The sequence below is a fragment of the Mytilus galloprovincialis genome, chromosome 5, assembly GCF_965363235.1.
Source record: "Mytilus galloprovincialis chromosome 5, xbMytGall1.hap1.1, whole genome shotgun sequence".
Taxonomy (NCBI): domain Eukaryota; kingdom Metazoa; phylum Mollusca; class Bivalvia; order Mytilida; family Mytilidae; genus Mytilus; species Mytilus galloprovincialis.
In genome coordinates, this window is record NC_134842.1 from 25,191,923 (window position 1) to 25,219,375 (window position 27,453).

Here is a 27,453-nt window from a genome sequence, read left to right on the forward strand (position 1 = left end):
ATTTTACATTGCCAAATTTTACATTGCCAAAATAAACAACCATTATGACATTCTTTCAAATCTTGATGAAGCTAATTCAGTCAAATATCAATTCCTACTGTGGGAGAGCCTTTTCAATTACAAAGAAATTGACACTGAATTCTGATCAGAACTTGACTATGTTACATTTGTATTGTGTGCTGTTATCAAATAAATGTAACTAAACTTGAAACTGGCAGTTGTTTTGAATATGTGCCTAGTGGTGGTGCTTTAAAAGCAACATAACAGACCACTGTTTAATACAATAAAAGTTCACAGTAGAATATATATTGTTTTTTTATATTCACAAATTTGTATGAACAAGTCCGCATCTACGTCACGCGTTTTCACACGCTTTTTAACATATCATGTCATGACATGATTTCCCATTGTCAGAGGTTGACATGTATGTTATAAATAAGAAATAAGTGAAAATTGAGTTATCTACATATATTCCAAAAATTAAAACGAAAGACATGAAAAGAGTAGAAAATATAAAAAACCTTATTCAATCAAGTGTTTTCATCCAGTTAATGAAACACAAACATGGCAAATAGACCTATTAAAACAAGTCTTAATATTTCTGGACAATGCCAAGGAATCCCACTTTTTCCTTTGTTTTTCTTTTGATTTTATTGAAACATAAAAATAAATTTATATTAATCATCCTTTTGATTCGGAAAAAAATATGGAAATTTATGAGCACTGACTGACTGACTAATTTTTGTTTGTATTGTATTCCATCTGTTACAGATAACACAAGGTAGCACTGCAGTCAGACTTTTATGACTTCAACAAACAGACTATAACATTTATTTCTCCTAAACCACTTCATGGAATTTTATATTCTTTATTTCATTTATTGTTCGTTCTTAGTCTGTTGATAATTGTAGGGTTGGTATGATCAATTAAAGATACAGTTCATATACTACCAACAAAAAGTGGTCTACTGAGTTCGATAAAAACAGCACATTGCATTTTGGAAGGTGGCAAAAGTTAGATTTTATACATTTCATTGACCATGCACAAGCTATAAAACTGGGTCTCATATTTTTTGGGTATACATGATATATACCACCAATTAGAAGATGTATTTATTCAAGTGCTTGGTGCTGTTAAAAAAATTATACATCCCCTGGTGATTTGTCTAGAATAAGGATTGTGGCTGGTGTAAGGTTAAAATACATATTATTTTCCCTTAGTAGGAACATTTGTTGTATTAAAATGTCATTATTTATTTACTCCCTGTTATATCATCATAATGAATTAAGGATATTTACAACATGCACAAATAGAGAAATACTTTAAAAAGTAATGTGTTAAATAAAATCACTAAAATTTGTCTGTAGTGCTACCTTAACAAGGTTACTATAACTTGTTAAAATATGTTTAGACTAGTATAATGCATAATTGTTCTGATTCTTTATCAAGATTTTTATGCCCCATTTATGGGCATTATGTTTTCTGGTCTGTGCGTCCGTTCGTCCGTCCGTGCGTCTGTCCGTTCGTCTGTTCGTTGGTCCGTCTGTCCCGCCTCAGGTTAAAGTTTTTGGTGGTTATTTAACTACCTGAAAAAAAATTTAGGGCAAAAAACAACCAGGTAAAATCTACAGGTAGTTAAATGACCACCTATTGATAATCTCTCACAAAACCTATTGTACAGTTTAAATGGACAAATTGTGTTGACAATTTTTTATCCAGGTAACACTGTAGGTATTATAATACCCCAAAGGTGATCGGTTAGGCACAGTAAATAAATGCACACAATAATTTCTGAATTAACCATTAACAGTAAACAGATCTGCCAACTTTTATGATTTATTTGGGATGACCCCCATGAGAACAGTCATACATCCATGCACAAGAAAGTGAAAATTTCATATCTTCTCTCAATTATAAAAGGGTAAAGAAGGGCTATAAATCTGTCATTTCATACTGATAAGGCGACTGATAATATTACTTAACAAACAGATGCTTTAAACAAAAAAGTGTTAAACTTTCAAAGTTTAACAATTTGCACAGGGACCTGTGGGGTTGACCCCCCTTTTTTCCCTTTTTTTTTTTTAATATTTTAGAAATATTCTTTGATGTTGTTTATTCTGACTTTCAAGATCTATTTGAAAATTAATTATTTTTATATATGGTTTTAAAATATTCTATTCTTGCAATTTATTGAAAAAATTAAATTTTGTAAAAAAAATCAAAATCACATATATAATGAAAAAAAAAAATTTCTTGATTGGTATTGTGTATTATTATCACATCTTGCAAAAATTGTCACCTTTAAATTGAGAGAGAAACCATGTGGTATCTGTGAACTAACATATAATATAATTGATGTGACAGTTTAATTTGAAAATATGGTGTTTTCTTAGTGGTGTAGGAGATAAGTTCAATTTTTATTCAACATCATTTTGATGCAAATTCTTGGGCTTAGATCGTAGACTGAGAAGGTGTTAAATTTTGAAATTCAGTATTATAATAAATTATAATAAGCTAAGCAACTCATAACAGGTATTCAAGTAAGTTAAAGGGGTATTTAAGCACAGATATATATGCATAATATACATTGTACTTAAACAGGTTATAACAGCCTATTATCATTGATTATTTAAAGTTGGAATTAATTAAATTTATTTAAAAAAATTATAATTATATAACTGTGCTTAAATACCCCCTTGAACATGTTTAACTTACTTGTTGGTCCATTGTTTTTTTTAAATATTTTTATTTTTTAAAATTTCGCATTTTACATTGCATGTATTGGTTTAATCATGTTTTTTTTTTATATTAATATTAAAGTTATTAATATTAAAATTAAGGGTAGCAATCTTACAACACCAGTTAACTTAATTTTTTTTTTCTTCAAAATTCATATTTTAATAAGTTTCAATTGTTAATGATTACGAGGCTGATAAATGTGCTTCAGGACATTTTAGACACATTTATAGAAATTATTTGTTTTGAAATGTAAATAGACTTTCACTAAGAACTTCATCTTAATCCTTTCTTCACAATTAAGCACAGGTATATACGTATGTATCATCCATGCAAGGGGGGATTCATGTATGTTTCAGGATTCTTTTATAATCTTTTGTTGTGACACCTCAAATCATACAATCTCATCATTCCAGATAAATAATTGCCAATAAGGGAGCTACTATTTGATTTTTATGGGGGGGCTAGGATGAAAAATTTTGTCCTGCATTTTTTTTTAGTTGTAATCTCAGTCCTGCTTTTTTATTTTTCACTCTATTCGGTCCTGCCTTTTTTTTTATTAGTTTATCCTGACTTTTTTTTTGCAAAGTGTCTCATCCTGCCTTTTTTTTAACTCAAAACTCCTGTCCTGCCTATTTTTTTCAAATTTCATCCTAGCCCCCCCCCCCCCCCCCCCATAAAAATCAAATGGTAGCTCCCTAATGTTCTTATGTCATGTATGTCAATTAAATATATACTTACATGTTATTGATAAATATTTCAGCCAGAGGGTACTTGATCTGGACACTAATGACAATAGGTTATCTTAATAACCTGTTGATATTAAAGTAATCTCAGTTTTATAGCTATAAATACGTTACCATCATAAATTCTGAGTGTAACCCCAATTGCGTCATAGGTCAGATGGAAAATCCCAACTAAAAATAAACGTACTCTCACTGGTCCGGACATATACCCCTGTTTGCCCATATTCTACCATTCAATTTCCATCTGCGACATCGGTCACACGTGCACATCAAGTTTTACAGATTCAACAGAGAAGTGTTTAGTTTTTTGAATAGCTTAATTGCTTTTCATATATATTGTGTATTTTATTGGAAATATATTCCCTTGTTTTGTTTAAATTTCTAAACAAATTATTTGTGTTTTTGACTAAAGTAAAATTTATTATGGACTTTAATTTGAATAGTCCGTATGTAAGTATTCCTGGTTCGGACTATCTCTTAGATGGGTCACTACCTTTAAGTCCCCCCCAAACTACCAGTACATTGACCGGAGTTTCGACAACGGTGTCTGGTATTGCTACCTATCCGACCCTTTCACAAGGTTCGGCCATGCATTTTGGGGGGGTACCTACGTCAACTTCGGTGACTCATACTTTATCTAGGTCTGTTAATTCAGCGGGTACTATTAGTTCTGTCCCAGGTACAGCTATGGGCTTGAACTTGCCAGGTTCTAGACCCCCATTATCCTATTGTGGGTATATGCTTCCCAACACGGGCACACAACCTTTACCCTCATGGTCTCAGCCACCTTGGCCACAGTCTTACCCTTATGGTGGGTTTATGCCAAACCAACCTGGTTTTTGGCCTTATAGGGACAATTTCTATGGTCCCCCTTCTGGGGTAGCTACTGCACCACCTTTAGCTCCTGCTCTACCCGTAGCAGTATCTTTGACTTCTGCAGTAGCTCCTTCTACCACCGTACCTGACTCTCAAGCTTCTAGTTCTTCTCATGGTACTCAGGTTTCTGATCATGCATCACCTTTGGATGGTTTACAGAAGTTACTTTTAGACTTTGGTGAGTCTTTCAAGGCTGAATTTAGTACTCTATCCAGTCGTATGACTCTACTGGAAAATAGAGTTTCTTCTCATCAACCTTCTCCAGCTAAGTCTGTAGAATGTGATGAGAGGGAGGATGACGAGCTTTCTGTTTCCCCTGGGAGTCATGAAAGGGCTTTCCTCACTGATGAGGATGTTGAAAGTTCTTCTTCTCCCAAGGTATCGAAGACGGCCCCTGAGCCTTCTTCTAAGTCAGCTCAACAACCTCCCACCAAGGAGACTGAGGATCCTCCTTCCTTGAAGGATCTTAGGGATAAGGTGTATACCTTGATGAGGGATGAAGCACATATCCCTTTTCTCTCTCCTTCCAAGCCGAAGAAACCTTCTTCAACTTTTGAAGCTTCCTGTGGTATTTCTCAGGATACTGTGACTTCTCACAATTCTTTTCCTGAATCTGGCCATATGACTTTTGCTTTACAATTTATTAATGAAGGTATCGCTAATTCTGCTAGTGAAAAGGTTGCTAATAACAATATCTCAGGATTTGGAATGTCATCCTTTTCTGATCAGGTTAAGTACAAGGATTTTGATATCTTTGATTCTTCACTGGGTAGACTTGTTCCCAGTTGTGACAAATCTATGTCATCTTTATTGGGAAAAAAGCCAGTAGATGGTCTTCGTCTCACTCAACCTGTTTGGTCAAAGACTGAGAATCTCCTTCGTAGTGCTTCTCAAGTTCTTGGCACAGCCGAACATTTTCTAGCTGCAACCGGACATTTGCTTAACAGCGAAGATTCGGTTGTTCCAGCAGAAGTACGATCCTTCTTACTTCAACTGGATAAAGCTTTAGGTTCATCTCAGTTGCTTTTAATGGGTTCTATTGCTAATTGCACCCTATCTAAAAGAGCAGAGTTTCTTGAAAACATTTCTATCGCTGAGCCTTTGAAAGATTCTTTACTGAAATCTCCACTCTCTGACAAGATGTTTGGTTTACCCTTACAGCGGGTTCAAGAGGAACTCAGCAAAAACCCTCCTCCAGTTAAAGTTAGTGTACAAGTTACTAATGGCAAGAGGTCGGTTAATGCTACATCTAGTTCTAATAGTACTTCTGCTTCAGGTGGTCCTCCTTCTTCTGCTAAGAAAAGGAAGAATAACTACGGCAAACCGCAGAACAAACCCAATAACTCAGGAAAAAGCTCAGGTAAGCCTTCTGGTGGTTTTAAGGGTTCCAAGAAACCTGGGTCTAGTACCTAGGTTCTTGCCCCCTCGTACGTTATTGACAGCTTCCCCAGGGGAAAATTTACAACAAGTTCCTCAAAAATCAATACCAGTAGGGGGGAGGTTAAGTTTTTTCCTAAATCAGTGGAAGAAAATTACCTCAGACTGTTATGTGCTGTCAATAATTCGAGGGGGATTAACACTTCAGTTCAAGAACCCACCTCCTCTATCTGCAGTTCCAATAAGTTTGTCTCATACACAAGACCCAGTCAAGTGTCAACTTCTATCAGTAGAAGTGGACACTATGTTACAAAAAGCTGCAATAGAGGAGGTGTCGATCTTAACTCTGTCTCCGGGATTTTATTCCCGTCTTTTTCTGGTTCCAAAGAAGACTGGAGGAATGAGGCCAGTCATAGACCTATCTATTCTGAACAAATTTCTTATTGTTCCCCACTTCAAAATGGAAACAAACAGATCCATCAGGGCTTCAATCCTTCCAGGAATGTGGACTACTTCTCTGGATCTTTCAGACGCGTATTTCCACATTCCCATTTCCAAAACTTACAGGAAATACCTTCGCTTCGTTTGGAACAACAAAGTTTTCCAGTTCAAGGCTCTCCCTTTTGGCCTGTCTACAGCCCCTTTGGCTTTTACCAAAATCATGCAGGCAGCTATAGCTCACCTACATTCCCTGTCTATTCAGATTCATTCCTATCTGGACGATTCCCTTCTCAAGGAATTTTGCCCAATCAAATTGAGGGTTCAGACAGACTTGGTCATCAATTGTTTTCTGTCCCTAGGCTTCCTTATCGCTTGGAAAAAGTCAGAGATAATTCCGTCTCAAGACTTTGTTTTCCTGGGAGAACATTTCCTAACAAGTGTAGGCCTAGTCCTCCCACCAGAGGAGAAATTTACAAAACTATGTCAGAAAATACATTTATTCCTGACGGTTCAATCAGTCACAGCACGTCAATTCTTGCAACTTCTGGGTCTATTGAACTCTCTGGCAGATGTAATTCCATTGGGACGACTTCACATTCGTCCGCTTCAGTTTTATCTGCACAAGTTATGGATTGCAGCTTCACAAGAATGGGAAGCATTGATTCCAATCACTCAGCCTTTATTTCCACACCTTCAATGGTGGTTAGTACGGGAAAATGTAATGAGGGGCCTATGTCTGTCCCCTCAAGTTCCCAGTCTAACATTATTCACAGATGCCTCCACCCTCGGTTGGGGAGCATATCTGGAGGGGCTTACAATCTCGGGAGTCTGGAGTCCAGATCTTTTGGAAGAGCATATCAATGTATTGGAAATGAAAGCAGTTCTGTTTGCACTGAATCATTTCCAAATGTCTCTAAAGAATCAGTCTGTCATTCTGGCCACGGACAACACAACAGTTGTAGCTTATCTCAAGAATCAGGGAGGAACTCATTCACCTTCTCTTTATCAGATAGCCAGAGACATTCTCCTTCTGTGTTTTCAACTCCAGGTTCATCTAGTGGTGAGACATATTGCGGGGCACCTCAATATTCTAGCCGACACTCTATCCAGATCCCTTGCTCCAGTAAACACGGAGTGGGAACTACTTCAAGTAGTTTTCAAAGCTGTGACTCTTCATTGGGGGTCACCTCAGATAGATCTGTTTGCGACCAGTCTCAATCACAAACTTCTAACATTTGTGTCTCCGGTTCCAGATCCAAAATCTTTTGCGGTAGACGCAATGAGCCTATCTTGGAAAGGAATGTTCGGGTATGCCTTCCCTCCTTTCAGGTTTCTCTCCCCAGTACTTCAGAAAATAGCAGGGGAAAATTGCAAGATCATAGTTATTGCTCCAGCATGGCCAAAACAGTCTTGGTTTCCAGACCTTCTGCGCCTATCATGTGCTTGTCCTCTGGTTCTACCTCTGAGACCAGACCTTCTGTCTCAAATCAAGGGCAAGGTTCTTTATCAAAATCCAGAAAAACTTCATCTACACGCCTGGCTTCTCTCAGGGTTAGCCTCAGAAAGAGAGGTTTTTCTGAAGGAGCAACCAAGCATCTCACAAAGTCTGTCAGAGACTCCACTAGCATTGTCTATGATGCAAAATGGTCAATCTTCTCAGATTGGTGTAGTGAGCGGGAAATTGATCCTTTCCAAGTCACTGTACAACAATTAGCAGACTTTCTAGTTTTTCTTTTTGAATCCAAAGGATTATGTCCCTCTACTATTAAGGGATATAGATCAGCTATCTCAAGAACTATTCATATTTCTGGTGGCCCAGATTTTGGAATCAATGAGCATATTTCTCTTTTGGTTCGTAGTTTTAGTCTTGATAGACCAAGACAAAAAACTTTAGTTCCTAAGTGGGACCTTGGACTAGTTTTATCCTTTTTAAAACTTCCTCCTTTTGAACCAGCAGAAACAATAGATTTAAGGTTTCTTTCCTATAAATGCTGTTTTCTTTTAGCTTTGGCTTCTGGACGGAGAAGGAGTGAAATCCATGCCTTCTCTATTTCTGATGCTTGCCTTCGATTTAACAGGGATAAATCTTCTGTTACTCTTTTAACGGATCCTGCTTTTTTGGCAAAGAATCAGATTCCAGATAAGGGTGCAGAACCAGTTGTGATTCCTGCACTCCCTAGCGATTCTATTTCTGTACTTTTATGTCCAGTAAGAATCCTATCTATTTATCTGGAAAGAACGTGTAGTTTACGTTCTGTTTCTAACTCAAGACTCTTTATTCCTATTAAAAAAGGAATCTCAGATCTTTCTGTTAAAACTATTTCTACTTGGATATGCAAATGCATATCTTTAGCTTATGGTTCTTCTAAGGCAGAACTTTTAAATAGTTTTAATGTTAAAGCTCATGATGTTAGGGGTATCTCTACATCCTGGGCTCTGTTTAACAGTGCATCTTTAGAAGAGGTACTGTCTGCAGGTTTCTGGAGAAATGAGAACTCTTTTATATCTCACTACCTCCAATCTATGGCTACTTTTGCCGAAAGTTTATACTCTCTTGGACCTATAGTTTCAGCACAAAGATTGAACTTTCCTCCTGTTTCTTCTGTTACAGGGGATTCAGCTTTACGTTAGATTCTGTTACTCAGAATTTATGATGGTAACGTATTTATAGCTATAAAATATTCAAATTTTAAAGTAAATTTGGATTTTATTAGATAAATACTTACCATCATAAATTATAGGTCCCACCCACCTCCCCTTCATCCCCTTTCCTTATGTTTCTGTCTTGAGGAAATTGAATGGAAGAATATGGGCAAACAGGGGTATATGTCCGGACCAGTGAGAGTACGTTTATTTTTAGTTGGGATTTTCCATCTGACCTATGACGCAATTGGGGTTACACTCAGAATTTATGATGGTAAGTATTTATCTAATAAAATCCAAATTTACTTTAAAATTTGAATATTTTAGTTCCCATCAATTTATTGATATATATATATATTAGCAGTTAAAGGTCATAGCAGAATTGTCAGTCTACATTCACAGATTTTGTTCATTTTTGACTTGTTTAGTGGACTTTTAGAGTAATTACTTCTTATTATTAGAGGATCATGGTTTTCGGGGTATGTGGAGTTTTAAATTATTTTCACATTTCTTATTGGAAACATTTGCTTGAATGCATTTCACAATTACATGTAACAGGCTTTTTTTTAAACTTGGAATAATTTTTAATTTTGGAATTTGCATATAATTTCTTGTGCTTGAGATTACTTTACTATAAACAGAGTGTATATATATTATTGTATGAACAATACAACTACCCAAAATACTGTAAATCCTTAAACATGTTAAACAATAATTGATTATTTTGAAATCACCATCATTATCAATTCACAGGCTTAAAGTCTCTTTTAAAAAGCTGTCTGGTTCATTTTGTAGTCAGCCAGGATGTACATGATGTAATTAAATTTCGAAATGCTAACTTATAAAGGAGAGAATCTTGTTATTTAATTGAAATTTGAAATTCAGGTACATTTAATTATGTGTAAAAAAAGATGGATTTATTTATTTCTATTTTGATAATTATTTTTACATTGATTTTCAGATGAGTGACGAAGCAACAGTTTGCCTGAAGGAAAAGGATATTCAGAAGTTACGAGAGTCAGAAGGAGGTGTAGAGTTTGAAGTGGATGAATACCAAAACGGTAACTTACAAATATATAATATACAAATGTAGTTCTTAATAAATATCGTGTAGTTCTTAATAAATATCTTACATGATTCTAAATATTAATGTAGAGATAAAACATGTAAAAAGGATACTGTTTACAATTCCTGTTAAGATTCCAAGTGTTTCATTTACTCTCATATAGTAAGTTACGTGCTTGTAATAACTTAAGCCTTGTTGTTACAGCTTAGTTTGCCCTTAAAAGCCTTGTCTCATTGATTTACCATGGTTGATCAAAATTGTATTAATGGAATTAGAAAATTAATTATCAAGGTAATATATTTAGTTATTGCGCAAAGTTTTAAGAATTCCCAAGTGGTCATTAAAAATAAAAATATTTATGATACATTTCACTGATAATAAACATATGTTATTACAGATTCTAATATGACGTTCTTCTTTAGCTTTGGGTACAAAGCCATGTTCTAATTCGAATAGAACATGGGCTGCACGTGATTGACGTCACAATTGAAATTGCAATGTCAGATGAATTTTGAAGGACTTTGAACAAAGCCAGAGATCAAAATGGACATTTTTGTTGGTTTTGCTCGCTACGAAATTAAATAAAAACATTCTAAAAGTAAGTTTAAATGTTTCTGTTCTTTTTTATTGATAAACTGTTGATTTTTCTATAACGTTTTTGTTCATCAAATCAAAATGGCGACATTTCAAGCGTCTACTATAGGTCCGCTTCGAAGTACAAAAGTTCAAAATATTCCTATTAGAACTGGGTAGGCATTATATTTGTAAACATTTAATACCTCGCTAACGCTCGGTATTAAGATATTAACAAATTTAATGCCTACCCATGTTAAAATGAGCATAGAGCATGGCATGAAAGAATTATTTCTTAATTAAGGAAAAAAGGAGTAGACAACTCATGAAAGTGTCTGTAATAACACATGCATGTTATTTTTCTCTGATAACTTATTTAAGGTGAGAGGTACGTAAATGAACGCCTCTGGCGGAAAACGGGAAAATCGGCGTTTGTTGCTATGGGAGTTATCTCCCGTACACCAGAATAAATATTTTCAAGATGTCAGAATATATTCCGCTTCGTCGGAATAATCGGTCAATATGGTGGAAGAGTATTGAATGCATCTCATCAAAATATAGCTAAAATTGAAGAATGTAAAATGAAATATCTTGTAACAGTTAAACAGTGCTTTCCTCCCATGAAAATGAAAGAAACTTGGCATGTCGTGATGGCCGAAGAGCGACTGAGTTGGGTTTACTAATACTAGCTGGCCAACTTAAAGCTTGCATTCAAATTATGTTTCTACAAATCTGTTTAAAGTACAAAGAATGGGTCTCGGAACTATTTTGTTTATACCTTGGAGAAACTGTCCATACATGAACTTACAATACGACGGTAATCGGCAAAGACTGATGACTTAAAAAATTGGGAATGTTGTCGTTGATATGTGACGTACAAAATGTATAGTAAATATCATAAACTCTGACAGAAATAAATTAAAGCTTACACTATATATTGTCATTTTATTTATTGAAATTCCATAGCAAACTTTGTCACGGACTTTAATACATTCAGTCATTTGCATTCAATATGTTCAAGAAATAAATTTTCCCAAACTGACAACTGTCAACGTGAATGAAAACTGCTAGGACGTATTCAATCCTTGACACACACAAAAAAGAGGTTAATACTAATTATTTTAAATTTGATATTCCTGTTTTAACTGATATAACCATTTTCTAAAATAAATATAAACATAAATCTTTCTTTACAGTGCTTTCTTTCACGTCCGCAATATGGTCTATAAATAGAATTTGAAAATGAAAGTACTTGTGCTATTTTAAAACAAATAATTTATAGTAAAACAAATATTGAAAGCAAAAGAGTTAAATTGCTTTCTGTGTGACATGAAATTTTTAAAATATAATTTCGGAGTTACTGCAGACGGGTAAGCAAGAGAGAGTGATAATAAACTTGAACGATAATCCAAATGTGTAATGACCTGTAATGGTGATGGGGCAAGTTCCGCATGAACAAACGGGAACTGTCTTTCAAAATGAACGAAAATTTAAAGAAATGAATACACTTTTCAGTCAATATGTAATGAATTGAAAGGAACATTGTGAATTACAAGCTTCCTGCATTAAAAAGCGGCAAGGGAAAAATATAGATCCGCTGATTGAAAATTACGGCTTTACCTCCACTTCAAAAATAAAATAATTAGCAAAGTATATATTATACTGAAGATGTAGAAATTTCTGCTAGCACCAATCAATTTATTTTAAATTGCGCAAAATTTCGGAAATACATTTATTTCGATTTCAGTTGATACTGTTTATATACATGTGCAAATGCTGCTTTAAAAATTTAGAATAAGAGTTTTTACTTTTGCTTTACGTATTTCTTCTCAATTTCGCAAAACTTGCAAAAAAAATCTAAAGTACGAACAGGAATATAATTGTTGGCATAAATTACGAGGTCCATAATGCTGTTGGCGATTTCCAATCTCTGCAACATCCAATGCATACGTTAAAATCCCTCGAAGACGGTTCTTCAAAATCACACACAGCTAGCTTTTCTATTCAGTACACTGTTAGCTTGATCATTACAGCTCACAAAATGAAGACTGGATACATTTATCTGAACGCCATATAAAGTGTGTTCAAAGTCTATGTTGAACAATTTAAAACAACACATAGCTGAGTGGGGGATGGAGCAGATTTGTATCCCGAGAAATTATTTTCAACCGCGGCGAAGCCGAATAACCAAAAAAAAAAGATAATTAATTTGGAATTTATATACATTTGTTTTTACATTTTACATCTATGCACTGTCCGCACTATAATAATGGAACAAAACCAACGATGGAGAAAAAAGTAGGAATAATATGCAACAAACTTTGAAATATTCTTTTTGTTGGTCTTTTGCCTATATTTTACATTTATCCCACATCTCCTTTCGTGTCATATTTAACACACTACTTAAGTTTGCAAATGACCAGTACTATTTGGATCGAAGTATGTGTTCATGTTTATATATATCACGGTAATGTTCTCGTGTCATTGAACCATAATTTTATATGTTTTATATGCATGACCTCCTGCAACTATCGGAGGATTAAAAGTTAAATATTGTGCACACGCCGTAGAGGAGGGGACATTACTTTTAACACTTGTTTGTCTGTCCGTCCGTCGTACCGTCCAAAATTGGTTTCGGTTCTCTAACTTTAGTTTGCCTCAACCAAATGTTAGAAGACTTATACACAATACTGATTACCAAAAAAAAAAAGAATCACAGATCTAGTTTAAATTTTGATGGTGTCACTTTTAAAGTTTTTTTTTAGAAATATCACTCTATAGCATCATATGCAAGCGGGCGCATCATTTGTGTCCCATGGACACATTTCCCCATTTATTTACCATTGTTGGTCCTTTGGCTGTTTTTCGTTTTTTTCACATGACATTGTCAGACATGTTTTCGGCTTATAAGTTTCAATTTCCCGTTGCGCGGTATATTTCGCCTCCACTGATATTGTGAAGTAGAAAAGTTGTGGTCATATATGTGAACATTGAATGTATATCGTCACTCGGAAAATCTATTTTAATGATAGATCTTTTATCGTTTCTGTTTAATAAGTTTATAAACATATGTCCTTAAACATTGTGTTTTTAATTATTCCAGAAATACGTTATAATTACTTAGGACCTCGTATAATCACTGAAAAAACAATAATAGGTTATCAATCCCTTTTCCAGGCAGGATAATATGCTCTATAGCGCATTTAAATAGCAAAACAAACTATAATGAGGCAGTCGCTGTCTTTACAATTCTGCTGAAATAGCCTTGACGTTGCGTAATCCTTTCGGCGACGTCATGATTTTTCTCTCTTTTCCCGTCAACAACACCCTTTCAACGGCTTTTATATGAAAAAGGAGTTCAGTAACCCCATGAAAATTATATATCAAAAGAAAGGAAAATAATACCTCAAAAACATTTGATTTTTATAGAAAAATCGTAGGATTGGTTTAAACTGCAGAATAAATAAAGATTGAAATTTCTTATTTTTGGTTCAAATTTGACGTAAAGTTTATGTACTTTATGTTGTTTCATTACCATTTTCAAATGCCTGGAACTGGGAAATTAGATCGGTGACCAACTTAATTTTTTCGATTTTTCATTATCTTTTGATAAGTTCTACGTGCATACAATTTCTTTTAAAAATCCCAGATCAAGCCATTTACGTACCTGTTACCTTAAGTTAGACCCTTGACTGTCAGTGTGACCCATTTCGTAAAAATCTGGTGATCACAATACGCATGGATGTCCTTAAAATAAACTATTATCTGAATTTACATGTTAAACACGTGCTCAATTCCCGTTCTTTTTTGTTGATTTTTTGTCGATTGTTGACAAACAGGTGACAATCGTTAAAATTCAGCTTCAAAACACGAACTTTAATTACCTGCCATATTTTCACAACAACACTGTCCGATTGGAAAAAAAATTGACGATTACATGTATACGAAATTTCACGAAAAAAATTATAAATTCGTGCACAGAAGACTAAGTTTATGATGCTTGTATGTATTGGTTCAAGAATTAGAAGAACATAATTTTTCACCGGTCACTCGTTTCTTAGACTTTAAGCAATAATAAAAACAAAAATGCAAATTTCATAATTGCAGTTTGTCTTTTTGGTTCCAACCTACTAACATAACTTATATACTTAAAACTCACTTATACAATTCTGGAAAAATTGAATGTAAAATTAATCAGATTATTTAATTAAAAAAGTGTGTTTTTAAAAATAAACACACTTTTTTCACATTTGCTATACACTACATTGATGATTGTGTTGAACTAAATACAGAACATGACAGAAAGGAAAATACAAACCCTGCTGTAAAACAAATTATATATTTAAGTCAGATTTAGGAATTTTGAAATCACAATTTTGAGTTTGAAATCAGATTTTGGTGAGTCACTAAATGTACACAAAGTGTTATATCATACTGTGAGTGACATTATTTGTAGTGTAAAGGGTGTATATGGATGTGCTGATTATCAGGTTGTCTGCATATTGCTATCATAAAATATCAGCTGCTAAACACAGTAAAGAAGCTTTTTGTCGAGTGATCGTAACAAATAGTTTTAAAAGGCTTCATATTGTGCCAAGCAGTTGATATTTTACGATATCAATATGTACAGAAAAACGGACAATCAATTTATCGGGTTGTATTTGCCCATTTTGCATGATAGAAACTAATGATTTCTTTAAAACAGGAAATATTGTTATTACATTTTAAAACCTCAATAGTAAAGACCATTATCAGTAAAGTTTAACCTTCAAAAGTATGCATTGACATTTTCACTACAGGTGATGAGGAAGAAGAAGAAGCATTCCCACCAGAGGACATTCTGAACAATGTCTATATACCTGATGAAGAGGATGAAGATGATGATGATGAGTTATCTCCCTTTCAAAAGTTGGCAAAGAAAATGGAGGATATTTCTGGTGATGGGGGAGTTAAAAAGAGAGTTTTACACCCAGGAGGAGGAAGTATAGTCCCTGAAGGAGCAATTGTTAGGGGTAAGAAATATTGAAATCTTTATTTTAGACTTTTTAATTATTTGTATAATTGCAAATTCAACAATTTTCCATAAGAAACAGAAAGGGTAAGTATGCTATCAACAAGTATTCACTGTACAGTACTCAACAATAAGGAAAAGTCATAACACAAAATCTGACTGGATAGATGAAATATGAAACAATTTAAAAGAGAAAATTAACGGCTTGATTTATGCTAAAGCTTTAACTGAAAAATGAAAATGGCACACAGCAACAAATGAGAGGACATTGGTGTAACAGCATACCATTCAACACTTGTTCACATTATAAAAATAAGTTTGAAAATGCTTGAATTGTCAAATTGTTACTAACTATGCCAAGTACTTTTGGAAGAAATAATTTGCTTTTAATGAATTGGATGTACTTATAAACAATTTGGTTTATCATGTTTATTTTGGCATGAATAAAGATTTTCACAATATAATTAGTGAATTTCTAGGGTTAAACATGCTCACAAGGTTTTATGTTTCCGTTTTTTATGTCCTATTTATGGGCATTATGTGTTCTGGTCTGTGCGTCTGTCCGTTTGTCTGTCTGTCCATTCGTCGGTTTGTCCCTCTTCAGGTTAAAGTTTTTGGATGAGGTAGTTTTTGATGAAGTTGAAGTCCAATCAACTTGAAACTTAGTACACATGTTCCCTATCGTAATCATTATCAAAAATCATATATTATGTATATATGTTTTATCTGTTTGATTTACTATAAGCAGTGTTGGGCTGGACATTTGTCTCAACAATTTTGAATAATCTCAAATCAAACATTATAACCAAGAGATTCTAACTTTATTTCAGTTCATTATAATGCCTTCCTGGAGTATGCTGATGAGCCATATGATTCGACAAGGTTGAGGAATGCACCAGAAAGATACAAACTTGGACAAAGTAAGATACTTGATAACACTTATCATTTGCTTATGTTGTATAATTTCTGTGACTACATCCTTCAATAATTTGTGCGATAGATAATTCAGCTGATCTGTAAAAGTTTCATCTCCATGCCTTACTGTGTGACAACGCTAGACAAAAACTGGGGACGATAGGTAACACCCGGCCATGGAAAACTTCATTTTTGTAGAGCCTATGTGGTGGAGTGGTCTAGCACGTAGGTCATAGTGCATATATGTACTATGATTTTTGCTTTGTTAAAATTGTAATTGATTTAAAAATTATGGCACTGTTTTTCTATTCTGATGATTAACAGAAAGAGTTAATGCAATAGAGCTTAAAAATGAATTGAGAGATTAACTCCATGATCCTGGTGCATAATGTCATGTCAAACAAAACATGAGACAATACATTTAAGGAATGACTGTAATATTTTTTCTGTTTATGAAGAAATAACATAAAAAATGTGGTGCACACTGAATAACGTGCGTAGTGGGTTATTTAACAATTTTTTCATAGTGTTTGGAATTTTTAAAATCAGACCATGATATTGGATAAAGTTGTTGGTTTGTAATTTTTCTAGAAATTGCTCAAATATACAAACAGTCATATTTTCATTTGCCACCGTAGATATAATATGGGAAATCATCCATAGAAGAAAAGTTCAAATTTTACAAAATTTCACAGACAGAAATCTCAGTATTAGATTTTTCAACAGAAAAGCATAGTAAACATCCTTCTAGGAAGAATATTAACATCTTTTAGAAATCTTAATCAGATTTTCTTTCTGAAGATGTAAAACCCTTTCACCCCCATACTGTATACTAGTCTATAAAGTCTACTAGTAACAACTGCTTCTAGTCAACACTGGGACAGCGGTGTTATAGTGTAACATAAGAACAAACTATATGAATAAGTTGAAAAGGGCTTATATCATCAGATCAAATCAAACAGAAATACACAGATCAGACTTAATTGGCAGGGTACTTACACATCCCAACAACAAAAATACACTAAGTAAAGATCTGAGAGTACTCACAGTTACTGACAGCTAATCAATATCAACTAATGAAATAATCAATGTTGATGATGCTTGTCAGACTGAAATATCAACCATTACACATCCAACATCTTATGGATTAAGTGTAAAGATGTAAATTTTTATTGTGATTTTCTCGCTGTATTGAAGGCCCATTTGTGGCCTTCAGCTGTTTTCTGCTCTTTGTTTTGGTTGTCCTTTTAACACATTCCCCATTTCCATTCTTAATTTTGATAACAGTCAGAGAAAAAAATGACCTTACACAATGCCAATGTACAGGTATCAACAGATTGTAGAGCCGTGGATGAATTATTTTTTGATTTAACTATGAACCTAAATAAACTTTAGGTGAATTATTTGTGAGTTAAGATGAAATTTTATTGTATTATAGATCAGCTACTTCCAGGATTAGAGATTTGCATTAGAACCATGAAGAAGGGAGAATTAGCACAACTGCTGGTTTCACCAGACTATGCATATGGTAAACTTGGTGTAGAACCCAGAATTCCTGGAAATTCAACAGGTAATGTGATATAGACATGAGTTCTCAAAATCTTTTTATCTCTGGTGGTCCCTGAAAACATTTACTGGTCCTCACTACTATGTCTATTGTGAAATACTAAAATTGTGTCTGTCATTTGCAAAAAGTTATGGTCAAAGCCTTTGAACAACCACTTTTTGAGTACTCTGACAGATGCATATTCATGTATATCATGTATATAGCATGGAATACTGAGAATTGAATGAACACTTATTTGATGTATAAAGATGATTTTTTTTTAGATTTCACCACTACAACAAGTGTGTTGCAATATTCTCCCTCTAGACAGTTAAATTTTAATATTTAAGTGTGAGTATTGCTGAGCTTTTAAGATAATTATAATTTCCACAATTGAGAGTTGAGAAATATTGTAAAATACGAGTTATTGTGTTAGAATCTTTTTAACAATTTTTATATCTTCCTTTTCGAAGATTTTTCAGAAAGTTGTGTTCTTTATACTTGAAGTCATCAGGCACGGTCATCTTTTTTCATGACGTCACAGTAGAAAATTTCAGAAGAAAGCAAGAAAATTTGAAGTTATAATTTAGTTTGACCAATTATTTGCTGGGAATAAATATTTCACTAGTGAGGAGACATATTTTTCTCACACCAATCAAGAAATGTGAAAATGGCAATAAAATTAGAGAAGTGATATTGAGCTTTAGTAAAAGTGAATAATTTTGTGCAGAAAACAATACATTAGTCATCAGAAATGCTCTAGAACAATGCATTCTCTTACCCTCGTGTGGCAAGGTGGCTCCAGAACAATGCATTCTCTTACCCTCGTGTGGCAAGGTGGCTCCAGAACGATGCATTCTCTTACCCTCGTGTGGCAGGGTGGCTCCAGAACAATGCATTCTCTTACCCTCCTGTGGCAGGGTGGCTCCAGAACAATGCATTCTCTTACCCTCGTGTGGCAGGGTGGCTCCAGAACAATGCATTCTCTTACCCTCGTGTGGCAAGGTGGCTCCAGAACAATGCATTCTCTTACCCTCGTGTGGCAAGGTGGCTCCAGAACAATGCATTCTCTTACCCTCGTGTGGCAAGGTGGCTCCAGAACAATGCATTCTCTTACCCTCGTGTGGCAGGGTGGCTCCAGAACAATGCATTCTCTTACCCTCGTGTGGCAGAGTGGCTCCAGAACAATGCATTCTCTTACCCTCGTGTGGCAGGGTGGCTCCAGAACAATGCATTCTCTTACCCTCGTGTGGCAGGGTGGCTCCAGAACAATGCATTCTCTTACCCTCGTGTGGGAGGGTGGCTCCAGAACAATGCATTCTCTTACCCTTGTGTGGCAAGGTGGCTCCAGAACAATGCATTCTCTTACCCTCGTGTGGCAGGGTGGCTCCAGAACAATGCATTCTCTTACCCTCGTGTGGCAAGGTGGCTCCAGAACAATGCATTCTCTTACCCTCGTGTGGCAGGGTGGCTCCAGAACAATGCATTCTCCTACCCTCGTGTGGCAGGGTGGCTCCAGAACAATGCATTCTCTTACCCTCATGTGGCAGGGTGGCTCCAGAACATTGCATTCTCTTACCCTCGTGTGGCTCCAGAACAATGCATTCTCTTACCCTCGTGTGGTAAGGTGTGTTTGACTCAATTTAAGGTTGACAAGGATTCACAGTTTTCTTGTTGAATGTAGGTACGGCAGCTATCTTCACTAATAAAAAAACAACCACTTGATATGACCAAAGTAGCAGAACAAACAAAAAGTGGCATTAAAGAAAAAGACAAGCACAAATTCCTATATAATTTTGAATGAGGCATGATTCACAGTCACTGCAGAAAATGTAGTTGATTGTAAAATACCATAGCAACACAATGAAGTTGGCAAAATTTATTTTTTAGTACAATCACAAAACATGTTAACTTTGAAACTGTAACCAATTTACAAGGCTTATTTTGCTACTTATTCAAAAGGTTATATATGATGTTTCATTTCTTGTGAACGACAACACTGACATGTTATTTTACCATTTTTTACCTGTATTGTTTACACATTTGTTGTTATTTTTAGTGATGTTCAAGTTGGAGCTGATGAATTTCGTTGAGCATGCAGGTATAGAAGATTATGACATGATGGCAAAGGTAGGATAGTCTTTAAAAGATGTAACATGTTGTTGGTTGTAGATTAATCTTTATTTTAATCTAGGTGGATCCTATATAGAGTAATCTGTTTTAAAATACAGAAAACATTTCTAATAAAAAATAGGATCAGTGTGTTAACAGTTAAAGCACCTTCTTTATTTTTTGTCTCATCTTGATGAAGTCAAAAAGGGAGACATATGGATGGTTTTTCCAGCGTCGGCGTTGGCATCAACACTGTATTAGTTTGTGTTTAGGTCTAGTTTACGGTGGTAGGGCAATGATATTTGGTATGCAGTTGTATAAGCATGAGCACATCTCATTTCCATGGAGATTATTTGGCCATGCCCCCTCAGTCATGGTCTATTGAATTCGAAACTTTTGCTTAGTTTATATGTATTAGTATGTGATTAGATAAACTGCTAATGTTAAGTCAGTGATATTTGGTATGGAAGTTATTAGCATTTGCAAGTCTTATTTCCATGGAGATTATTAAGCCCCAACCCCTCATCATGGTTCATTAACTTTGAAACTTTTACATTGTTTACAAGTTAATGTTTGTGTTCATTTTTTGTTTGTGTTGAGGGCTCACTGTGACTTTGAAATGGAGAACTGCAATAAAAACACTGTTCCTATAAATTTGGTTGAGGTTTTTGTCAATTTTGCAAAATAATTTTATCATGTTAATGTTATAAATAGATCCACCATATACTTAATTCTATGATATTTTAGACATATACTGAAAATTAAGATTTTGTCACAATCAAACCATCTAACTTTTACATCAGCTCAATATAGAACTATGGTAAGTTGGTTTGCACTGATAAGGTACATGTGAACCTTCTCTACAATAAACGTATTTACACTTTTGGTATTTAGCTGTATCTTGCCTCAGAATGACCTTAGATCGACTCCGAATCACCTTTTGACGTCAAGCAACAATCACTTTTAAATTGTGACGTCAAATATATTAAATTATGATGTCAAAGTTTACGGGAACCTGTGTGATTTTACGTAATGGCGGACAAATTTGCATACAAGTGTAAATACGTCTATTGGATACTTGATCTTGAGGCATTTTAACCAAACTTCTAAGTTAAATTTATCTTTAGAATCTTAGGATATGCAACTAATATAGGATTCTTGATGATCATGACAATATACCACTGAAATAAAAATTCTATGTTTGTTTGTTGCAGGAAGAGAGGGATAAGATAGAATTCTCAGACATTCTAAAGTTTGTTGAGGTTGAAAGACAGGTAAGGAAATGTGGCACTCTAGCAGAAGACACTTATATACATAAGTTTGTTCATGGGTTTCATTGAATATTTCATGAGGAGAAAACAATTTGATTTGATATAAACTTTAAAACCAATTACTGCATTAATTGATATATCATTTTTTTTAAATCTCTTGAATAAAGTAGCTTAGGTTTTAAATTTAAATGTATCTACCAAAATTAAGATATGCATGCTTATTTATTTAGGTTTTATTATTTTGTTCAGTTGTTCACTGTAGCATAAATCATAAATCTACTGTTTGTTATATTTATGTTGGGGCTTTTTGTAAGTTATGATGTAAAATCTTCAATTCTCTATTCTTTAATATTTCTCTCTATATTTCTCTATTCTCGATTTAGAATAATAATGTTTTTCATTAGAAAGGTTTTCAGTCATTGACTCATACTATTCATGATCCAGCTAAATTTAAGGTAAAATTTCTTTCTTATTCTCTATTATCTATTTTAATTACAAATTTTCTTTATTCTTTATACTTTGGTCCTTTTATCTCTGTTTTGTAAAGCCTGTGGGAACCTTTAATAATGCATTTATATTTGTTAAAAGGAAATTTGAATAGAAGCTGTAGCATGTTCAGTTAGATTATTCTCTGTACCTACAAAACAAATCTCATATAAAATTGCTTCTCTGTATTTCTAAGCAGCAATGTATTAAAGTTTTATAATGTTTTATGTATGGTAATTAAATTTTTATTCAAAACAAAGGATTACTGTGGATTCATTATTATTTGTTGGATACCAACCACGAAATTAAATGTTCAACGAATGAAAAATGTTCTAAAGGCTTATATAAAGACTTCGGCAAAACCATGAAAATAAATGTCCACACATATGCCAGTTTTCCTTCATCCACAAAAATTGGTGCCCACAAAAATAAACGAATCCACAGTAGTATGAATATCAGCCAATTATATCAAATTTTCATTTCAGCTTGGATTACAAGTGTATAAAGAACGGGCATTCCATAAGGCCTTTGGCCATTATAAAAAGGTACAGTATTTTTATACCCCACCTACGATAGTAGAGGGGCATTATGTTTTCTGGTCTGTACGCCTGTTTGTCCGTCCCTTTGTCCGTACCTCCCTTCGTCCCGCTTCAGGTTTTCAGGTTAAAGTTTTTGGTTTAGGTAGTTTTTGATGAATTTGAATTCCAATCAACTTGAAACTTAGTACACATGTTCCTTATGATATGATCTTTCTAATTAAAATGCCAAATTAAGAGTTTTGACCCCAATTTCACGGTCCACTGAACATGGAAAATGATAGTGCGAGTTGGGCATCCGTGTACTGGGGACACATTCTTGTTTCATTTATTATTTACAGTGAAAGTGTTGTTTCAGATATATTTGATATTTAATTCTGTATACATATTTGTTAAAAGAGGATTGACAACAGCCAGGGGCTATGTGTATGGGTCTCCTCTGATATATAAGCTTTTAAGATTTTGTAAATTGTGTCGGTTTCATTTAACATTTCTAATAAATATCATATTAACATGCTCTACAAGCTAGGCAGGAAGAAGTCTCAAGAAGCCCAGACTTCTGACATTATTAAATTCTTTCCTCACATATCGGACTCATGTCTGATATTTTGAAATGTTTTTGAAATGGACCATCTTTTGAATTGAATATACTCCATTTTGCCCATGCAATTACATTCAGAAAATACTTTATTTAAGCAGTTATAACAAATCCATGTATGCCTGATGAGTCCAGTACACCAATCAGTAGTTGTTTTTCATGAATGAGTAATAATTACACCAGTTGAAACAGATCAATCTGTGTTCACAAGGTCATTAAATACGGCGCGGGACGTTTGCACTTTTTCATAGGACATTTGTGCTTTTTATTTTGGACACTTGCGCTTTAAATCATAGGACATTTGCACTTTTTAAAAAAGGACATTTCCGCTTTTTACATAGGACTTTTGCGCTTTTGCAATATTTGATTGTTATGACTACCCTCCCCTTTTATCAGGGCTTGTGACCGGCAGGTTTAACCTTGAAGAGTTAAAGTCATATTGTTCTTTATGATAAAAAGTTAAAAAAAAGATAGTTTCATACATGTAGCACATTTCAAAGCACTTTGATATATGTTTTAAAGTATATATAAAGCTAAAAGTAAACATTCTAAAGACATAAAAACAGGTAAAGTCATCACATGTTGGTTAAGCTTGATAACAGAAGCCCAAGGAGTGAACAAATTTAGCTATTGTTATCTGTTCAGACTGGTATTTCGCCCTCATTTCAAATAAATAATCAAGTTTCTCTTTCTCAATTCTTCACTAGGGTGCTGTTCATCAATATAACGAATCTTAATGTAATTCACCGACTGATTGTCAATGATACTCTTCAAAACGATAAAAATAAAGCAGGATGAGTCGAGTACAACTGTTCAATATAGTGGGCATTGAAGGTTTCTGGTCCATTTGTTGTACTAATAACAAATATAAGTTAAATTCATTAACGTGATGATTACTTCTCATTAAAATTACAGGTAGACGACTATAGGTAAAAAGCGCAAATGTCTGGTCAAATTAATACAGGTGAATCAAAATTAAAAGCGCAAATGTCCATAGTATTTGAAGCGCAAATGTCCTATCGTTTTACAGGTAAAAAAGCGCAAACATCCTGTGCCCATTAAATAATCAGTTCTTACTTTGATGTAATAACAATAGCATTGTGATACAGGAAATGTACTGGAAAGTGCTAATATTCAAAAGTTTTATATGTGAATAAAGTTTTGCTAATTCCATATGTCTTGACATTGTTGCTCTGTGATAGGTTCTCTGCATAAACTTTCCAAAAAAAACATTGACGACATAAACATTTTACCTATATTTTTAGGCAGCAATGATGCTTGAAAATAAGAACATTTTACCTATATTGTTAGACAGCAATGATGCTGAAAAAAAGAACATTTTACCTATATTTTGAGGCAGCCATGATGCTTGAAAATAAGAACATTTCACCAATATTGTTAGGCAGCAATGATGCTGAAAAAAAGAACATTTTACATTTATTGTAAGGCAGCAATGATGCTTGAAAATAAGAACATTTCACCAATATTGTTAGGCAGCAATGATGCTGGAAAATAAGAACATTTAACCTATATTGTTAGACAGCAATGATGCTGGAAAATAAGTTCATTTTACCTTAAATGTTAGGCAGCAATGATGCTGGTAAATAAGAACAGTTTGCCTCTTTTTGTAGGCAGCAATGATGCTAGAATCCAGGCATGTAAAAGATGAGGAGGAGGAGAAAGTTCACAGGGGGAAGTTGTTTACTCTGTATTCTAACATGGCTGTGTGTGCTTCAAAACAAAATAAATTCAACCTAGTGATGACATACTGCAACAAGGGGAGAGAAATAGAACCAAACAATGTTAAACTCCTCTTCCTTCAAGGAAAGGTTAGTAAAGAAACAAGGGGAGATAAATAGAACCAAATAATGTTAAACTTCTCTTCCTTCAAGGAAAGGTTAGTAAAGAAACAAGGGGAGATAAATAGAACCAAATAATGTTAAACTTCTCTTCCTTCAAGGAAAGGTTAGTAAAGCAACAAGGGGAGAGACATAGAACCAAATAATGTTAAACTTCTCTTCCTTCAAGGAAAGGTTAGTGAAGGTAGCATGTAAAGTCAAGCAACAGTGAATTTCAAAGCAAGAACTTGAACCAAATAAAGGTGCAAAATTTGAACAAAAAGAACAATTTATTTCTCATTTGCCATTTACAATAAGTAAGCTTCAGCGTGTAATGGGCATATGTTGTAACCCTATATATTTATACCCTCACTCTGAAGGGGAGTCTTAGGGGACAGTCAACCTGATAACTATGAAAGATGAGGGCTAAGGACTTAACGTGTCAGGCTTCAAAAGGTCATTTTCCGCTACAGTAAGTGACAAATTGGTTAAATTTTACTGTGATTGGTCAAAATATTCTTATCATGATTTTAATTTTAGAAAAAGTTTGACATGAATTGGATTAAATTAGTTGATTTTTATTGTCTGCAAGAAAGTGTTCATCTTATGATCATGCACCAAAAATAACCTACTGTAAATGTCATAATAAAATTGGCAATAATTTTTACCAGTATTTGTCATGACGGTACCCCTATCATGACCCTCAAACATAATTGCTAAAAAAAGGGGGGAATAAGACAGTGATAAAAAGATGGTTAGGTAACCTCTGGTGTGTTTCTCCATTTTATTGTTTTGTTAGGCAACTTTTGCATTGACATGTACCAATGAATCTACTTTATTGAAATTACTTTCAGGCACACAGAAGGAGCTCCCACTTTGAAGTAGCACGAGACATGTTGAAGAGGGCCCAGAGAATGAACCCAAATAACACAGAAATAAACAAAGAGCTCCAGGAATTGGACAAGTAATAAGCATAACCAAATGAATAAGTCGATTGTTATTGCTTACATGAGTTTTTTCAGAAATTAAAAGAAAAATACATGATTTTGATGAATAAGAAGTAATATTAATTCTGTTTGAAAAATAAAATTCGACTTACATACATAATGTACCGATATATCATTGTATATATAAAAAAACTAGGTTCTGTGTTAAATCAATAGGCAATGGTTAATGGTTGCTCAATCAAAAATTACACTCATGGGGGTGAGAGGGGGAGGGGGTTTGCTTGAAAGGAGATTTTTAAGACTTTGACCATCCATAAAATACAATCTTTTCATTTTGCATATTATGATACTTACAAAATTTTTAGGAATATGCAGTAGAATAGATACCACAAATATGATTTGTCCTATATATGTCAAACTTCTTGTATATGAAGACATCAGCAAAACTGTAATAAATTTCATCAAAGTCAGCTAGTAAGGACTATAGTAAAAAAAAAAATAATGCATAAAAATAAATTGTGATAAAAGTAGTTAATTAAGTTAGATAGATTTGAATTGCTTGTTTAAAATAGAAAATTTACATTTTTTAGAGATATCAAAAAGTTTAGTTTGGTAGAAAAGGACATGTACCAAAAGATGTTCTCTAAACCTACAGGACAGTCAGCTGAAGGTCAGTCACTTAGCTATGATACACAGAAACTGTCTAAAGTACACAAAAACTGTCTACAGTACACAGAAACTGTCTACAGTACACAGAAACTATCTAAAGTACACAGAAACTGTCTAAAGTACACAGAAACTGTCTAAAGTACACAGTGAATCACAAGAAAAGACAATGAATTCATATCCCAGTCATTTTGTACGAAGAGAAACTTTTCTCATCTGCAAGTTGCATTGATAGTCATTGATCAGAAATGCACTTCAGCGTCACACTTTTACACATCAGCTGGACCATTATGGTTAGAACTCCTATATCACTTGGAAGTTCTATATATATGTTTTCCTTTTGCAGATATTTTCAAATCGTCAAGCATTACCAGTAACATGAATTGGAAAACACTTTTAAACATGTCATGCATGTGCATGCACCATAAAATAACAGAATGCTGACAGGAATGTACCATTAAAAAGCAATCATCAACACATCAAATAAAACAGTTTGGCCGTATCTTAAATTTTAACACTGATATAGAAATGAAGTGAATTGTTCATTCAGTTTTGTCTAAGAAATTGATTCATCTTCATTTGTTGTATTCTATTAAACACGTTCTCATCTAAAATTAGAAATTCTCATTAACGGTAATTTGTCAAAATTCGTACTCAAATAGGTCGAATTATTGCTCATTAGACAAACTTATGCAAAAAAGAGAAAAATAAAAGAAAAAACACATTTTTCTTTTATCAAGCACTTGGAAATCGTGAATCTGGTATATTTAACACCTGGTGTATGCTAAACTGAATTGTAATAAATTAACTTGCATTTCTCAGGCCTGTATGCCAGCATACGTACCTGGTGTATGCTAATGTCTACATTTAATTAATACATTGTATTTCTCAGGTATGTATGCTAGCATACGAACCTGGTGTATGCAGAACGGCAAATATTGAATCAGATGTTGTATTTCACAGGTCTGTATGATAGCATACGAACCTGGGTGTTTAAAAAAATCCTTTACGTCAGTATAGTTGTGGTTTTACTTTATTACCGATTTCGATTTTTTTTTAAAACTAAAAG

The 27,453-nt window shown here is 34.1% G+C and overlaps 1 protein-coding gene and 1 long non-coding RNA gene across 3 annotated transcripts in view; both read left to right on the forward strand.

The window, feature by feature from the left end:
• Positions 1 to 27,453, forward strand: part of LOC143075473 (uncharacterized) — a 425,173-nt gene that overhangs the window by 30,313 nt on the left and 367,407 nt on the right. The window lies entirely within an intron of this gene.
• LOC143075471 (inactive peptidyl-prolyl cis-trans isomerase FKBP6-like) overlaps positions 1 to 27,453 on the forward strand; it is a 53,207-nt gene that overhangs the window by 16,411 nt on the left and 9,343 nt on the right. Inside the window, exons 1-11 of one of the 2 annotated variants that reach the window (XM_076250887.1) lie at positions 9,167 to 9,298; positions 9,781 to 9,880; positions 15,258 to 15,470; positions 16,300 to 16,389; positions 17,823 to 17,954; positions 19,990 to 20,060; positions 21,257 to 21,316; positions 22,285 to 22,344; positions 24,565 to 24,762; positions 25,626 to 25,735; positions 26,309 to 26,388. In XM_076250887.1, the coding sequence (XP_076107002.1) occupies positions 9,287 to 9,298; positions 9,781 to 9,880; positions 15,258 to 15,470; positions 16,300 to 16,389; positions 17,823 to 17,954; positions 19,990 to 20,060; positions 21,257 to 21,316; positions 22,285 to 22,344; positions 24,565 to 24,762; positions 25,626 to 25,735; positions 26,309 to 26,388 (1,126 nt within the window). In that variant the 5' untranslated portion in view covers positions 9,167 to 9,286. Of the gene's footprint in view, positions 1 to 9,166; positions 9,299 to 9,780; positions 9,881 to 15,257; positions 15,471 to 16,299; positions 16,390 to 17,822; positions 17,955 to 19,989; positions 20,061 to 21,256; positions 21,317 to 22,284; positions 22,345 to 24,564; positions 24,763 to 25,625; positions 25,736 to 26,308; positions 26,389 to 27,453 lie in introns of those variants that run through there. The other variant, XM_076250886.1, reaches the window with a different exon arrangement.